At 33.6% G+C, this 18,707-nt stretch overlaps 1 protein-coding gene across 2 annotated transcripts in view; it reads left to right on the top strand.

Moving 5' to 3' along the window:
* LOC117168269 (spindle pole body component 110-like) overlaps window positions 1-16,885 on the top strand; it is a 157,032-nt gene extending 140,147 nt beyond the window's left edge. The window contains exons 17-18 of one of the 2 annotated variants that reach the window (XM_033353789.1): window positions 16,502-16,571; window positions 16,666-16,885. In XM_033353789.1, coding sequence (XP_033209680.1) covers window positions 16,502-16,571; window positions 16,666-16,725 — 130 coding nt within the window. In that variant the 3' untranslated portion in view covers window positions 16,726-16,885. The remainder of the gene's footprint in view (window positions 1-16,501; window positions 16,572-16,665) is intronic. The other variant, XM_033353783.1, reaches the window with a different exon arrangement.
* Window positions 16,886-18,707: the final 1,822 nt, after the last annotated feature.

Raw genomic sequence — 18,707 nt, 5'->3', positions numbered from 1 at the left:
GGTAAATTTATGTACTTTTTAAGGGAAGAGTATATTTGAAAATGTAATAAATAATCAAGCATGTCTACGATGAAAAAAAGTTTTCTTCAAAAGCGCAGGTGCCAGTCATAAATTATAAAATCGAAGATCTTGCTGGTAAAGTATAGTACCCGTAACTAATATTTAAAAGTTTCAGAAGTTCATACTTTAAAATGTGATTTATAGCTAAGAGTACGTGTACTGGAAGGAAAACCTTTTTTTCCTAGGAATCTTGCGTGTCAATCGGATTACACCATAACCATTTCTTGTTTTTCGCGTAGACCCTTGTAAGATGTCAGGTTTTACGATGTCAATTTCTAGTTTTGTCCAGTGAAACATTGACCGTAACTCTTTTTCCATATCCTGTCTGCAATACCCTTCAAAACCAAGTGACATGTATTACTAAGCGTAACGAATATTTAAAAGGTTTCCGATTCTACATAGTTCTGTAAAATATTGACGTAATCTCTCTTTCCTACAGCACGGTTTAAGTTTAAAAAGTTTAAAAGGACAGGTTTTTTCACAATTTCCTGGAAATTCTACTCATGCCAAGGGGGGTCTGGAGTTTTCTAGAAGAATGGGGGTGGGTAATGGGGTAGGGATGTATTTTCATCTTCCATAAATACTGGTGATCGTCACGTAGATGGTCAGTTTTGTTTCATGATGTCACACACGAAGGAACTCCGCACCGTGCTGGAACTTGTGTCGGAAAAATTAGAAAAACGCGAGTTATTAAAAATATTAAAGTATATATTAAAAAAATGCAGTGTTAGTAAAGTGTCCAAGTATGCACTGTTTATGGAGAATAGGGATTCTCTGCGCATAAAGCAGAGGTGTCTTAGAAAAAAATTTATGCAGGCAGATGCGAGAATTCTTGTAAAAATAAATGGTAAGAATTTATTCATATAAAAAAATATTTTTGTTAAAGTGAAGTGCAGTGTATTTTTTTATTTGTATGTGTAATTTTGTTGTGTTGTGCAGCCCGAAATTATAACAGGGCTAATCGCATCGATGAATACGATACGATCTTATTTGATGATTCCATGGACGGGAGTGATCACGTCCTAGCATCTTCATCATCGGAATCCAGTGAATCAGATTTCGATTCAGAGGCGAGTACTGTGGAAATTGAAGAGCAGAGTCAAGCCACTAACGGGAAATATTCACCTGATTTAAGTAGCAGACATGACGGTGAGGCCTTGTGATGGATGACCATAATAATGATGACAAGAACGAAAATGAGAACGTGATAGATGATTACGATGGGGATGGTTGTCAGATGAGTAGAGATGAACATATGAGGGAAGATCATCTGGCTGTGAATTATAAGTTTGAGAAGGTTTACAATCTTTTCTTAAATGTTAATTCATTCCTTAGTTTATTCTTATTATTATTGTTGTTATTATTATTAAAAAACAAATTTCAGTTTAGTGATTTTAAAAAAAGTTTTAAAATCACTAGAATTGATTGTTATATTTTTTAAAATATGGTTTTCACCTATTTAAATTAAAGCAGACTAAAAAATATATATATAATTACGAAAGGAAAACTATTTTCACATAAAGCTGAATATTTTTTCAAAGTTTAAAAAGTATTGGAAATAGTGGCTGGTCATTTCGTCGCCTATTGCTGAAAACTGAACCTAGATTGAATAGGTATAGTTTGTAAGATGTATTTTAATTTTTGGTATAAAATTTTTTTTACGATTTTTTTGTATAGTGTGAAACAATGATTAAATACAAGAAAGAAATATTCATAAAAACAAAGCGTTTTAGATAGAATTTCCATCTTATACAGTGAAAACACACATTTTTCAACAACAAGAAAATGTAATTTTCGATGCATTGCGAGCTTGAATAATCTGTAATTAATGTATGTAGTGACAAATTTTTGGCAGTTTATGCAGAGAATATAATTAATAAGTGATTGGAAGTGAAATACGAATTCTAACCTAACTTTTAGATCATCTTTTTAAATAGCAAATATTTCATGCATAAATTAATAAAAATTCACTTTGAGGTCATTTTTTCTTTAAAATATGTTCTTTAAAATATTTCTATTGATAATATGTTTTTCACTGTATAAGATGTAAATTCTATCTAAAAGCCTTTCATTATGATCAAGACTCACTTTTAGGGGAAATTTCCTGTAGGTCACCCGAAAATTTATGTTGGCGATGAGAAGTGTAAAGGACTAGCTGGTCAAAATTACATGAATTTGAATCAGATTGACGGATTAATTAAATACCGTGTGCTTCCTCCAAGACATTTATTTCATCCCGTGCTACCTGTGCGAATGCATGGGAAACTCATGTTCCCACTTTGTCACGCGTGTTGTGCGTCTATGAACCAAACTGAATGCTCTCATGACGATACGATACGTGAGCTGGAGGGAACCTGGGTTTTGGATAAGTTGAAAAAAGCAATGGAATTAAATTATAGAGTAACCCATATTTCAGAGATATGGAAATATCAGGTTACGCAATACGATACGAAAACACGCACAGGTGGGCTATTCGCGGGCTATATAAATACCTTTTTAAAGATTAAACAGGAGGCTAGTGGCTGGCCGAGCGAGTGCGTTGACGAAGAGTCGAAACAAGGTTATCTTCGTGAGCATGATCAAATTGAGGGGATAGAGTTAGATCCTGAACAGATTTCAAAAAACCCTGGTTTACGTTCCGTTGCACAACTTTTTCTCAATTCTTTTTGGGGTAAATTCGGACAAAGAGAGAATTTACCGCAAACGGAGGTTGTTGAGGAGCGCAAACGGTTGATTGAGTTGCTTACTAGTCCAGAGTTGGAACTCCATGACATTGTTCCTGTAAATGATGATGTTTTATATGCCTCTTGGTCGTATAGAGAGGAAGCTAGTGTAGCGTCACCCTACACAAACGTAGTAATAGCCGCTTACACCACTGCTCAAGCTAGGCTAAAGCTGTTTGAGAACCTCTATCACCTAGATCGGCGTGTGTTGTACTACGATACAGACTCATGCATTTACATATGTTATAAAAATGTATCAGAGTACAATCCCCCGATGGGGGATACTTTTGTATCTGGTGGCCCTAAATTTTACGCGTACAGCGTAACATCTCCAGATGGAAAATTTCACTAAGTTTGTAAAATTAAGGAGATAACTCTAAATTACAAAAACTCACAACTTTTCAATTTTGAAAGCGTTCGAGATATGGTAGTTAGCAATGCTTCTCCAATTTCATTCTCATTCAGAGCAACTCACCGAACGAAATTTAATGATGTGGTAACTAGGACCGAGAAAAAAACATGTAAACCGGTGAATAGTAAAAGAAGATTCCTCGATAATTACGAATCTTTACCACTCTCTCCACCTGCATGTGTAATGAGGAAATGGATTCATGACTTCAGCTGGAAGAACATGTATGTATAGTTGAATAATCACTTGCTAAAACGTAAAACTGTATAATTAAAACTTCTTCATATTTCAGTGAACTGGAATGTGTATGGGCAACCTATTTGCCACGTAGCTGTTCGGCCTGTGGCCACTATACGTCCTTCAGTACGTGTTACATGCATTCCACCATGTCCTGCTTCAATACCAATTGCACAAGCTCTGATGCCACAGCCACGGCCACCGGCACCTGAAATTCAGCCAACACAGGGCCTATGGCAAATGGCCTTTCCGTATGAGGACGGACCACCTCTGGTTTTTTACTAAAGCTATTTTTGTATATAACTTCTATAAATAGTGTAAAATAAATATTATTCTTTTATAAATTGTTTTTGATTTTTAAAAATATCCAAGTATTTACATTTTTTTTACTGTTTAACCCTTAGAATCTGTAAATCACATTACATTTCTTAAATCAAAAACATAAATTGAAAAGTAGTTTCAACATGAATCAAATAAATTATTTATAATGAAAGTAGCAGCAAAAGCATTAGGAGTGAACTTTATTTACTATCAACATCAGAGATCAAACCAAAGGTAAGTATGTATTTTAAACTTTATTCAAAAAGACTCTCCTTGGTGCGCGGGCGGGCTGGCTGGCGGGCGAGGACCGCGGACGCTGTAAATGAGCTTATAGCAGCGCCCCCTGCATCGCGACAGCCAGGGTTATAAGCTTATTCCCTGGACGCAGCAACTAGGCCTATTAGCTTATTCGCCAGGGTGCCGTGCGCGCGGGGAAAAATATAAGCTTATTAATGAACATAATAATTTCATTTTTCCATCGCACTTAACGGTTATCTTCAATACAGTAAAAAAGATCAGATAAAAGGGGATTACACTGTGTTATTTGTTTATTCTTTAACATAGATCCAAGGTGGAAACATCCATTTACGTCTATAATTTCTGGTGCAACGAGTTGTGGTAAAACAGTTTTTGTGAAAAAATTTCTTCAAAATATTAATTTAATGTGTGATGTTGTATTTTCTCGCGTAATTTTATATTATTCAGAATGGCAGTCATCCTATAAAGAGTACGGGGAGGGAATTGAATTTCGTGAAGGTTTACCACAAGCATCAGACTATAACAATGATCCTCGAGCCAAACTTGTAATTATAGACGATCTTATGCGCGAATCGTCAAATAATACAGTCGTCGATCTTTTTATCAAGGGAAGTCATCACAAAAATATTAGTGTGATCTTTATATCACAAAATAATAATCACCAGGGACATGGTCAACGCGATATTTCTTTCAACGCTAATTATATTGTAGTATTTAAAAACCCAAGGGACCGAACGCAAATTCAACATCTCGCTAGACAGGTATACCCTGAAAATAAACTTTTTCTACAGGAAGCTTATTATGACGCAACCTCTAGCCCCCACGGGTACCTCCTTATGGATTTTAAACAATCTACTCCTGAAAACTGTAGATTTAGAGCTTGAATATTTCCATCAGATTCATATCAATACGTTTATATACCAGCAAGGGGTATAAAAGCAGGCTCGTCAAGCACTCTAGTACCAGTTGTACGTCTGTCATGATGACGCATGCACGAAAATCCAGCGGAAAGAAGAATGCTAAAAAGTTACATGCTTTCTATCATCTGGATACAGATCAGCGACGCTCTGTTTTAAAACAAGCTAACCCACAACTTGTTCAAAAAATCTGTGAATGTCCATTGAATACTTTACCTGGAAAAGTTTATCTAAAACAAACCGACAAGCAAAAATTAAGAAGATACAGACATGCATTAAGAAAACTAGTATCACCTCGCGGCTCGTGGAACAGTGAAAAACGCTTTATTGTACAAAAAGGAGAGGGGGTTTTACCACTTTTACTAGCACCAGTCCTTGGCTCCTTCTTTTCCCACATGTTTTCATCTTCGTAATTATTTGTCATATTTACTCAAATGGAACATGCTAGGAAAACTGTACTTGTACCAAGTGATAGTGTCGAGCAAATTAAGCTCCAGTCGAACCCACAACAAGCACAATTATTCACCAATTTCGTTACCACAAAAACACCTGGTGATGCAATTTCCAGACTCGACAATGAGATGAGTAAAATTTTATACTCTCCATTATACACTGATGAACATGAAAAGTGGAAATTATATCAGCAAGTTTTACAAAGATTTTTGTTCTTTACCGATGAAGCGAAAAATTTTATTGGAAAGAAGAAGGAGATAAAGGATGCTCTTGATGACAAATTAAACAGTGCTTAAAATGAAACGACAAATCCGCATAAAGGCGACGATGTTTTAACTCTTCCCATCTCAGATATTATTGCCTCTGTGCCAAAAACTTATAGGGAGAAGAGTGAATATTTGATTGAAAGATTACAAGCACCAGAGGTTAAAAATAGAATAAAATGGGATAAACAGGGTGTTGTATTTATCGACGGAGAACGTGTCGAGAAATCAAATATTTCAGATTTAGCGAACGATGCTATTAGGTATAGGAAAAAAGTTGTTGTGCCAGGAAGACGTCAGTTTGCAAAGTTTTTTCAAGGAATTAAGACACCAAAAGAAATTTTTGGCAATCGTGAGTACTGGAGATCAAAATCACATGCATCTGTAGCAAGGTTGGTAAACAACTCGCGTAAGAGTTCTACGCCCAAGAAATTGACTGGTTAAAGAGTCAAGATGCATACAATCTTCATCGAACTATTAGACGTAAATTTGCTATCAACATTACAGTGTGTGTACAATGATGATTTTTCCTATCTAATGGTTGTCCTTGACGTTTTGAGCAAGTTTATCTAGGTTGAACCACTCCAAAGTAAAACTGCATCTGAGGTTAAAGAAGCATTTGAACGAATTCTTCATAGAACTGGTGGTAGAATACCAGTCTACCTGCAGAGTGACAAAGGAAAGGAATTTATTGGTAAAGTTTTTCAAAAATTCTTGTCAGATCTTGAAATATTATTTCGTGTTACACGAGACTCTAATATAAAGGCTGCCATTGTTAAACGTTTCAATCGTACGCTTAAGGAGCGTATGTGGCGGTACTTTACACGCCATAATACTCATCGATACATTGATGTTCTCCAACCAATGGCACATGCAAACAATAATGCTCGTCATTCAAGCATACGTATGGCGCCATCTTCAGTAAATCTCAAAAATGCTGCTGTAGCGTGTGCAAATATACAGCGACAATTTGTAAGAGAAGCCATCCGTAAAAAAGTACCTAAATACAGTGTGGATGATATTGTACGCGTCAGTCGTGCTAGAGACATCTTTGCAAAAGGATATGAAGCTGGCTGGACAGAGGAGCTGTTTGTTATTAAAAAGGTTATCACCTGGAGAACACATGCACCTATCTTATACGAATTGAGACATTTAGCTGGAGAGGATATTGATGGAATTTTCTACGAACAAGAATTGGCTGATGTAAAAAACAAGGATGTAGAAAACGATGAATTCATTGTTGAAAAGGTGATTCAAACAAAGGGTCGCGGAGCTAAGAAACAGCTTCTTGTAAAGTGGGTTGGGTACCCTGACAAATTCAACTCGTGGATACAAGCTACAGAGCTAAACACTCTAAATGAATGACGAGGACCAGTTTTATCTCATTTTACCAAGTGATAGTAGTATAAAGTATTTTTCACAGAATATAATCACCCACTTTGTCACTCAACTTCCACATGAAATTAGACTTCATGGTCGCTGGGTGGTGGGACTCACAGAGATTCAGTTTCCAGGATCATTTCTACATGTGAGAGGTGAATCCAGCATGGAAAATTGTATTTCAATTGTACCAAAATGAATTGTAGAGAAAATAGGTCTCATTGAGAAATCTACAATTGAAAGTGTTTGAGTAAACGAGTCTGGTAGTGTCGATTTAGCCATATCGGAAAATTCTGAAAAACCACGTGAGAATAATATCATTTCAGATGATGAAGGCTTTAAACTGGAACTGTTTAAAGGAAAGTGGAAACGCCTTATTTCATCATTCTTTCCACCGGGAGTTTACTCGCAAATGGATGACCTCACATATGCTATAAATAATACTACCGAAATAAATAAGCATGTAGTTGTTAAACAAGAAAAGAGAAACAATCATTATATAACGCTGGAGAAGATATCTAAAGATGATTGTAAGATTATGGGTCGTCACTTTCTTCTAATCAGTGAGAAGATATCACAAATTCTAGGTTTTACACCTTATACACTTTTACCTATCGATACATATATGGCGCACCATTCACCAAGTTTATCAAATGGTCTACCAAGTAAACTTTTTGTGTATTGTGATCTGTGCGACCTGCGTATCACTGGAAATGTAAAAACACCACTCTTACGAGTCGTGCCGGCGGATACGCAAAATTACATTTTTGGTTCAACACAGGTAACAGATTTTTCAACACCTCATTATATTCCTATTCTTAATACTTCATTCCGCACAATCGAAATAGATATAAGGGACCATTTACGAACTGCTGTACCATTCGAGCTTGGCACGTCAACCGTAACAATTCATTTCAAACGGATTGCTTAAGCATGAGCCAATACACATATTACTATAGATCTCAAGTCGGAGGTGGAGGCATTTCCAAAATTTACATTAGTTCTCCGTATCAGAGAGGACATGGTATAGGTAGTTTTCTCGGTGGCCTGTTTCGACGAGCTTTACCATTTCCCATACGTGGGGCAAGAGTTGTTGGAAAAGAAGCACTGTGCCATAGAATGAATGTTCTTGATGATGTGGAACGTAACATACCATTGAAAAAGGCTGTGAAAACACGACTAAATGAGGCTGGAAAGGAATTGAAAAGACGAGCAATGGAAAAAGTGGAAAGCCTGATGAACGGATCGGGATATAAATTGAGTGGAAAGAGGAATAATTTTCAGTCGTTTGGCGTTCACAGCGTGTTGAACATCGCGGGAAAATCTCGTAGAAGAAATAAAAAGGGTGGAAAAATCAGAAAGAAGAGGAAGAAGAAAACGGTAGGCAAGAGAAAGAAAAGTAAAAAATCTAAAAGAAGGGCACGTCCAAAAAGTACAAAAAGATCAGTAATTGATATTTTTGGGAATAAATAAAAATGTCATTTTTACATTCACACTCGTGCGAGTGCATGAAATTGGAATCAGGGGGATGAGTACATTAATCTTGCACATACACTTCTAAGTGTAAGAGTCAAATTAATCACTCCTAAAAAAACTGCAGAAAATACTTCAAGTGTAGAATCCGTTGGTCCTGTAAACAATTTACTGCATTCCATGTTTAACCAGTTAGATGTATACTTTAATCAAAAGCCTGTCTCGCCACCAAATACAGCATATGCATACAGAGCGTATATTGAATCTCTACTCAACTATGGGCCAGCAGCGAAAAAAGGTCATCTCACATCAGCATTATGGCTTGACGATACAGCAGGTAAAATGGATGACATCACAACGCAGAACCAGGGTCTCGTCGATCGACGACTTATACTGGGTGAAGGAGGAAAAATTGATCTCATTGTTCATTTGCACAGTGATGTTTTTAATCGGGATAAATTTCTCTTTGAATGGTGTTAACTTAGAGTTCGACTGGTGCGTTCTAAGGATGCTTTTTATCTTATGGATCCTACTAATCGGGCTTATCTTCATATTGAAGAAGCAACTTTTCTTATTCGGCGTGCAAAAATCAGCCCTGGGATTCTGCTTGCACACGCAAAAGTTCTTTCTCAAAGTTACGGCCAAGTACCCACTTACCAGAGTAGAGGTCAAAACACTCATAATTCATTCTGGTGTTCAAAGTGAAACTCTCGATAATGTTATACTCGGTCAACTATCTAAAAGGATCATCAATGGATTTGTCGAAAATGACGCATTCAACGGTCATCGCAGTAAAGTCCCTTTAACTTTAGACACTTTAATATCAATCATTTTTCTCTTTACGTAGATGGTATGCAAATTCCGTCAAAGCCTTTGCAACCAGATTTCTCAAAAGGAAAGCTATACATTGATGCTTATCATACTCTGTTTTCCGGAACGGGGATTCATTTTATGAACGAGGGAAAGAAGATTGATCGTTTTGATTGCGCAAATGAATACTGCCTCTTTGCATTTGATCTTACTCCTGATCTTTCTGCAAATTGTCAATCTCATTGGAATCTCGTTAAACATGGCAGCCTTCGCATTGAGCTTCGTGTAGAAAAAACACTACAACAAACTATTAATTGTATAGTCTACGCAGAATATGACAATGTCTTGGAAATTGACGCGTCCAGGCAGTTTATAGTAGATTACAGCGGTTAAAATCTGCACAGACCTGCATAAACCTGTTTGACAGAACCGGTTTTCAATATCAATTGAACATGGAGGGGGAAGAATGACGAATGTGTACCCGAGTATATAAGACGCTCTGCTCAGTTGGTTGTAGTCTCTCGAAAAGGTATCTTCATCCTCACCTCTACTCTTGAATGTAAAACAATGGACTATATAATCGACATACAAGGCTTTCGAGATATAGATGACCAGTTTATATCAAAGGAAGTGGCGGTTATTGCTGTTGATCATAAATACATAGCCCATTGCATTGCTGGACCGCCATATCTCTTCTATGAACTTCCTGCATGTTCAAAGTTACAAAACAACTGGCTAACCTGTCACTATCATGGAATTGAATGGTTCTATGGAGATATACCACTGAAGTTTTTATATTCAAACCTTCGAGAAGTTGCCAAAACTGCATCACAGATTTACACACGTGGTCGGGATAAAGCCTCGCTTTTACAGAAAATCACCAGCAGACAAATCATCAATTTGGAAGACGTAAACTGCCCAGCCTTCAAAAGACTCGATGACAGGAGAGATTTTTGCTTTCTCCATGGAGTTAGAAAGGAAGAAATGTTCAGATGTGCTCTCAACAATGCTATGAAACTACGCCATTGGCTTCGAAAACAACGACAGGAAGAAATTCTTTGTAAACTGTCGAACAGAAAGTCTATGTACGGAAAAACAATAATTGCTACGAATTCAGTTCCAGATGGCGCTGAGGTCAAAACTCAATCTTTAGATAAGACAACTGATTCTAAGCCTTGTCCTCACGCGATTGTTAACATTAATTATGAACAGTCTAGAGATATTGCAGGTAATTCAGATTTTAAAAGTACCCACGATTGGTGTATACCCGGCAGATCAAATTCCCAAAACTTGGACAAGACCGGTTGCAATAGTGGTTAACACTGACGACCACACTCAGCCTGGTTCCCACTGGATCGGAATCCATATCGAAGGAACCGGAAGAGGAACCTACTTTGACAGTTATAGGGTACCGCCTCTTATTCCTCAACATCTTCATCGTCTACGTAGAAACTCCAGCCTCTACAGATGGAACACCAAACAACTGCAGAGTACCTCTTCAAATGTATGCGGTCAGTTTTGTGTCATGTTTCTTCATCATATGTGCAATGGTGGTACTTTACGTCATTTCATTGATATTTTCACGGAAAATCTATTAGATAATGATCGCATTGTGGTCAACTTTCACAAAACACTTTTAGACAAATATAAACTCAAAATAGTTACAGATCCGGATTCTAAAGAAGGCGGTAGATGTGTTTGCTCTCTACGAAATAAAAATCGGTTTAACTCGTGTGTACAATCATGTTCCTCGAAACTCGCTACTTTGTATGTTTTGTAAATATCATGTATATATGTATATTGTATAGGTGTTTTTCTCTTCTCCCGTATTGAATAGTTAATCTCGCCACCTTACAAATTTACTCTTATTTATAGAATAGAATTAAGAATTTAGATGTATTTTTTTACTACGTTTCTTAGGTACCTATATTTATATTGCTAGAATTAGGAAACTATATGTAATTTTTTTTTAAAGCAAATATCAATTAAAAACATATGTAATTAAAAAAATGGTTTAATTAATTCACCTGTCCTTCAACTATTTATTTTTTAAAAGTGCATTAAAGAATTTTATAATAAATAATTTTTATATTAAAAATTTCTTACTTCAAAACATTAGATTAGATATAAGACGTTCTACTTATTTTCTAATTCTCACTCTCTAGCTCTACAATCCCACAGTCTTCACCCCCCACTCCAAATTCCTCACAGTACATTCAACCTCCTCTCCAAATTTCCCATAATATCTGTCATGGCGGACCCTCCACTCTAAATTTCCCATAATATCTGTCATGGTGGACCCCCCACTCCAAATTCCCCATAGTACAGGCTACTCCCCCCTTACCCCCAGTGCAAATTCCCCATAGTACAGGCTCCTCCCCCTACACCCACTTTAAATTCCCCATAGTGCGGGCTCCTCCCCTCTATCCCCACTCCAAATTCCCCATAGTGGTCCTGTTCTACTTATAACCGAAAGCTGTGCAGGGCCGCCTGCAAATTTTTATGACCCATTCTATAAAAGATATTGCTACGCTTATAATAATATATCTACTAAGATTTTAGATTTGAGAAATATTACCAATTATTATTGAATATTTTATGTGATTGAACAAGATTTAAACTAAATTCAAAAATATTTAAAGATGTTTTAAAAGATACGTAAGATGTTTTAAATATTTAAAAGATACGTAAGATATTTTGAAGATTTAAAAGATACGTTAAGATGTTTTAAAGATACGTAAGCGTTATTCAGTGTAAAGTGAAAATATTGAAAACCGTAGTTTCGACATATTTCACTTTTAACGCCGCAAACTGACAAAGTTGATCTTACTGATTGTAATAAATTTAATTTTCAACACACCATTCACCCACCCGAGAAAAGGGCTAAAGTGGAGTATAGATAAATTAGAAAGCCCAATATACTCTTTAAGCGCAGCCTTCTCATTTTGACATCAGGTATATAAACAGTCAGTGAATTAATTCATTTCACAAATCATTCTTTGCACACATTTGAAACATTTTATTTTTATCTGTCTGTTTCTAGCTGTTTTTTATTCTATTTTTATTGTTTAAATCTTTAAATACAGTACTTAACAATCAGGGATTCGAACGGAATTAAGGGGCATTTTTGGATATTTGTCAATTATTTCGATAAATTTAAAAGAATTTGACTAAAAGCTAAGCTTAGTCTACAAAATTATAAAAACATAATGAGCCTGCGAAGTCAAAATGTCAAAATTATGTGTTAATCGTGTTTTATATAAAAAAGAACGAAAAGGAACGTAATGAAATTTTCGGTACGTTCCTTTTTGTTTCTTTCCATATAAAACTTTGACAAAACACAAATTTGAAAATGTGCCTCAGTAGCTGCATTATTTTTTAGTAACTTTTCATGCTTAGCATTATTAATGCAAGAAATTTAGAATTTTCTTTTACCGAAATTAGTAAGTGGCTATAATACATTACTTGCTGCTTTACTAGTTACTACACGAAGTAGTAAACATTACAAAGTTTCCTCTATGTCCCTCCATTAACAACTAAAAAAAAGTAAAATTTAGTCTGATTTTTGGCAAATATTGCAGCAAAAGCTTTCTCCGTGGATTCCTTAATGATTGTGAAAAACACTGAAATGAAGATGAAATCACAATATCCTTTCAACTACATTTCGGCTGCAAAACTGATACAAACGGTAATAACTACAACTTTTGCAGTCGAAATGAAGGCGAAAATACATCAGCTGACATTGAGACTTTAACTTCATTTCATCTTTATTCACCTTCATTGATGAAAGTGATAGAAGTTGAAAGTGACGAAGAAACTTTGACTCGGGATTTCTACAAATTTCCGAAGATTGAAATTTAACAGACTTTAAAGAATTCAACAACATTATTTATATTTTAAAATTACTTTGAAATCTTGAAACTCATTTAAATTCTCCTGAAATTCGTAAAAGTCTGTTTAAATACTTTCAAATATTTTAAATTACATTAAAATCCTTAAACTCTTAAATTTCTTAAAAATCATTCAAAATGCTTTGTGAGATTTTAAATTCCTTTATTCACTTTTTAAACCATATTAAATCTATTGAAATGCCACAAAATCCCTTAAAATCACTAAAAAATTTCTTGAACTCATAAAAAGTATTTTAAAGTCTTTGAAATCTCTGGAAAATTGTTGTAATTTTTTTAATTCTTCTAAAATCATTTGAAATTCTTCAAAATGACTTGAAATCTTTTGAAATTCGTTTATAAACTTTAATCTTTTTTAACTTAAAAGAATTTTTAAATCCCGTTAAATTATTTTGAAATTCACTAAAATCCTTTTAAACACATGGACATATTTTGTAATTACACAATAATACATAAACTCCTTTGAAATTTAATTAAAATTGTTTAAATCATTCAAAATAATTTGGAACCATTAAAAACTTGTAAATCGCATAAGGAAATTGAAAAATATGTCAGAATTTTAGTGAATATTCAGGGATATTTCGGAATATCATAAATATTTGAGATTATAAAGTATATCAAGAATACCAAGAATGTCTAGGAATATTGATAGAATGCGTGTATGGGAATATTTATTGAGCGTATCAGGAATATTGGAGTGATCGACCCCTCGTCATATAGAAATAAATTGGTTTAAAACAATCTCATTTTAAAGAAACAATTTTTTTAAAGTACATCTTACACCCAACTATTCGGTATATATTTATAACCACCGGCGATCTTATTAATAGTGGTCACAAGTAAATTGTAACCAACTTTGGTTTTTTGGAGAATAACGTACAAATAACAATCATCACTGACCGAATCCGTTTGAAATCAGATAGGGCCCTTAACTTGAAATAACAGAATCTATCGACGGATAAATATGTTGTTGTTTTAGAGGAGATTATACTTTTTTCATATTTTCAAAATTCGAAGAGAATAATTAAAAAGATTTTTTTTAAAACTCTACCTTTTTTATTATTCTAAATATATTTTTGTAAGTTTCTACTAATAAAAGAAATACATCTTAGCAGCATTATGCGGGCTCAACCATTTTTGAGGCAGGCAGAGTTTTTTGTTTGCTAAAAATGTAGTTTTTGAATTTTTTTCTGAACTATGTAAAATATCGAAAAATAACAAGATGCGTTTTTCATAGAACTTTTTCAGACGTGCAAACTTTTAACATTTTTTCGTATCTATCATTGTTTCCAACAAAAACTAGAAAATTCGATAGTAACAAAAAAGATATCTCCTGGCTACTAAAGTTATTGAACAAGCATCAAGCTTATAAGATATGTTCAGTATAAAAGCACAAGTTCAAAGAAATATTGACAAAAAACTTAAAGGTGGGTTTTTTAAGAAAATCTATTTTTAATTGTTTCAGAAAAAACGCTGTCATTTAGTTAAATTCGAACCTTTTTTTCAATTTTTCGGTGGATTTTGAAAGAAGACGATGAGCGATTTTATAATCAAAGAGAGAATTATGAATATTTCAGTTAGGCCGAACGTTATAGAGTTTAAAGAAAAATATTCCGGTTTTTTGAAAAACAATACACAAAATTCAAATACGCATAACTTTAAAAAAAAAAATTATGTTTGAAAATCAGAAAATACGTATCGCCTTATTTCCTCTAAATAACAGCATATGTCGCTTTCAAAAGATTCTACTATTTCAAGTCCCTATCTGATTTGAAATGTATTCGGTCCGCCTGAATACTTTGTACGCTTGAAGGTGTTTTATAAAGAAACAGTCATGAAGCTTTTTAACAACAAGTTTATGAATACAATAATTTTTCGGATACTTACTCGTACTCCTTCTATTCAATTTAATATTATTATTAATATTCCTTACTAATAAACTTCGTACTTTAAAACCTTAAAACATTAAAGAAATGCTTTGGCCGGGGGGGGGGGGCGAAGGACGCGGGGAATTTCGCTATCTTCGCGCAGTAGGGACTTGCAGCTACATTTTATAGAACTGAGGTCTATAGATCTTATATTGAAGTACTTCACAAACACTGGATACCTGGAGTGGAATTTTTATGAGATTTTTTATCGTGTTTTCAAGACTTTTGATATCAATTTAACAGAATTGAGGTATCCAGACCTTATAATTATGTGATCACAAACTCTCAATACCTCAAATGTGATTTCTACGAAAGTTTTCAACGTTTTTTCATGAATTTCTTCATATATTTTATGAACATTTTTAAATCGAAGTTCAATATGAAGTTTACAGAACTCTTGTAGAGTTATTTCACATTTGTTTTACATTAAATCCTAAAAGTTATCAAAATCTCTGACATTTGTTCAAGAATCGCTCTTATTCCCGACTATAGAAATAATTCAGGAAAGATTAATGCACTTTTTCCCCTGTGGTGGTCCTTTGTACTGGATTTATATATTCAGTAATTTTTGATATAAATATAATATAATAAATATAATAATGCAACATTTAACCATACGTATATACGCGGAGAAACTATTGGTTGTCAAATTTTGGCATTATATTATTGTTTTTTACAAGAGTCTGATGGCAATGTGGGATATAGCCGAGAAAATAGTATTATTGCCATAGCGATGCGAGGAAATACTTTTTCCATATCAATTAGAAATTTACTACAAACTCAATAATTGTATTTTAGAGCTAGAAATATTTATATTTTTTATATCAGATTGAAGCTAGAAAAAAGTGATATTCGCAAATTAAATAATAAAACCCTTGTTAGAATAACTAGCAGTTCAAATAATAAAAATTGAAAAATAGGTAAGAAAAATCACCATTTTCAATGGGAAGGTGCAATACGAGGGAAGGATTTAAATATAGTGCTTGGCGAAAATTCCCATTTAAAATAGAAAATTCTGTGCCGAACATGACATCATATGCGCCGAGGTTTGTGAGGATGATAAACTTCCCGCTGGCGCTGATTTCTTCTAAAATTTTGTGCATTTTGACAAAGACTTATTACATTTGTTTTCAATTGTATATTTTTCTAATTAAACTGCTGTCTTTCCACCGATAACTTTCGCTCTTTCCTCGCATATTAGAATGGGGGATACATTTTCTGCTTTTCCACGGAAGCTAGATGAAGAGGCTATAAACAAATATTGTTTTTTCCAATTACAGTTTTTATTTATAGTTTCTGTTTTTTTCTTGAAATAAATTGTATAAAATTATGTGAGACAAAAGATATTACTTATTTTCTAGACTTTTATGCAATCAGCCAGGAAAAGAAAGAAATGTGTGCAAAAGAAAATTACTCTCAGGAGATGAATCAGTGAGTATTTTCCCAAAACTACTTGAATTAAAAACGAAGGAATCAGTTATTTAAATTATTTTGATTAATATTCTTTGAACGTGACTTTTGGCAGACCGGCAGCAGAAGGAACGATTTCATACGTCGATGTTGTACAAGCATGCGCCATAAATAAAGTGCTTTAATAAAATGTTGGTTTCTATATTTGAGAAAAAGAGCTCAGAAAATTCCAACTCTTCAAAATGAAAAATAATAAGAGATATACAAATTTAATGTAGGATAAGAAAGTCCACGTGTTATGTCAAATAATAATATTTGTGCTTTTATTTTTAGAAGACTTTTGTAAGTTTTGTAAAGTTGTAGTTTTTGATAAATATTTACACTTTTTGTTGCTGAGTGAATAAAGAATTAGTACAATTTTTACAAATTTATAACATACTAAGAAAATGTACATATAATTATATTAACGACTTTTTAATAAACATAAACTTTTTTGTAAAATCAGCGTTGATTATTTTTAACGAGAAATTTTAAAAAATACCGCCAAAACGTAAAATGTTCAATATTACATTAAACTATATTGTATTGTATGAACTTATACGTACAGGACTAATATTATTTAGATATTGCAAAAAAAGGAACAAATTTTATTCCTTATTTTGCGTAATTTATTATTAGCAGTAATTCATGGCTAAAACGAAAAAAGGGTGGTAGAAGGCTGGCTAACGAAGGTACGAAGTCAGAAAGGTCTGGTTATACGATATGATGAACTATTTATACTAGATGTATAGAATGTTTCAATACTATTTAAAATTCGAAACGACATAACATGTACTGGTGCGAAAGTTATAAGCTCTATATCAGAGTTCTGTAAAACCTAAATTGGATTAGTTTTTATATTAATATTAATATTACACTTAATTTATTAGACACACAAACTTATTGTCACTAATACATATAATTATATGCTTAAATAGTTTTAAAAATTCTAATTAGTCGCCGAGGATTCGAACCTTATAAACACTAACTAACCATGCATCTAACTCATGTCACGCTCGCAGACTCTAACCATCTAAACTATGGAAGGCTTGGACTTTTATCTGAAAATTTGTGCTAAGCTGCAAAGCATTGCAAAGTGCAAAGAAAAATTTTTAGAACTCCCCGAAAGGAACTATTTAGTTTCTGAACCTTGTTTACTTTTTAACTTTTTCATATTGTTTCTTGTAGATTTCGAAACAATGGGAAAGCCCTATATCAAAATTAACAAAAAAGAGTAGTTTCTCGTCATTATTTAGGAAACAGTGAATTACCAGAATACAATACAGTAATATACCAAGTTTTATGATTGCTTAACATGATCCTAAATTAGATGTAAAGCCGCTATTATTATATGTATTCGAACTTTAAATTTGTTAAATGATGCTTTTTTCGAAAAAATCTGGTTGCTTATTATCTTTCTGTTATTTTTAGTTGAAATAAATAAAAAAATATTATAATGATTAGAAAGAATATATATATTGTACTTCAATTTTATATTGAAAATTTAATTTCGATATGGGTAAAGAATTATATTAATACTTGAGTATAAATTGTTGAATAATCAGGCGAGACCACCAATTTTTAATTTTAGTGTCAATTCATAATTTTTGTAATGAATTACTCAATATTCTGTGCGGGGTATACATAATTTTGGCAATGGAATCCAATATTTCTGCAATGCATATTGATTAAAATATGTCGAATGCCTACAAACATAAAGATTCATAAACATCCCTTTGTCAAAAACCACTTTATACAAATTTTAAATATTTGGTTTCTTTCAAAATCCTATCTCAGCATAATTACCAAAATATTATTATCGCGAATAATTTATATAACCAATAACAAGCTACTTACAATAAAAAATGCCAATTTATAAAGAATATTAATTTGGCTGTTATTGCATCTGTAGTGTCTACATCTTCTTCTTCTGGAATATGCCCAGAATATCCTGGGAGATAAATGGGATACCCCGTCGATATATCATGCTGTTAGGGTAGCTGGCAGGTTGCATGTTCGATCTATGAAGCCTCAACTTAACAAAATTTACTTATTAAAATGTTCATAAATATAATTTTTCAAATAATTTTCACAAATCCTGCAAATAATAATTTTGGC

This window comes from Belonocnema kinseyi, chromosome 1 (genome assembly GCF_010883055.1).
Source record: "Belonocnema kinseyi isolate 2016_QV_RU_SX_M_011 chromosome 1, B_treatae_v1, whole genome shotgun sequence".
Lineage (NCBI taxonomy): Eukaryota > Metazoa > Arthropoda > Insecta > Hymenoptera > Cynipidae > Belonocnema > Belonocnema kinseyi.
This window is presented reverse-complemented; position numbering and strand designations above follow the sequence as displayed.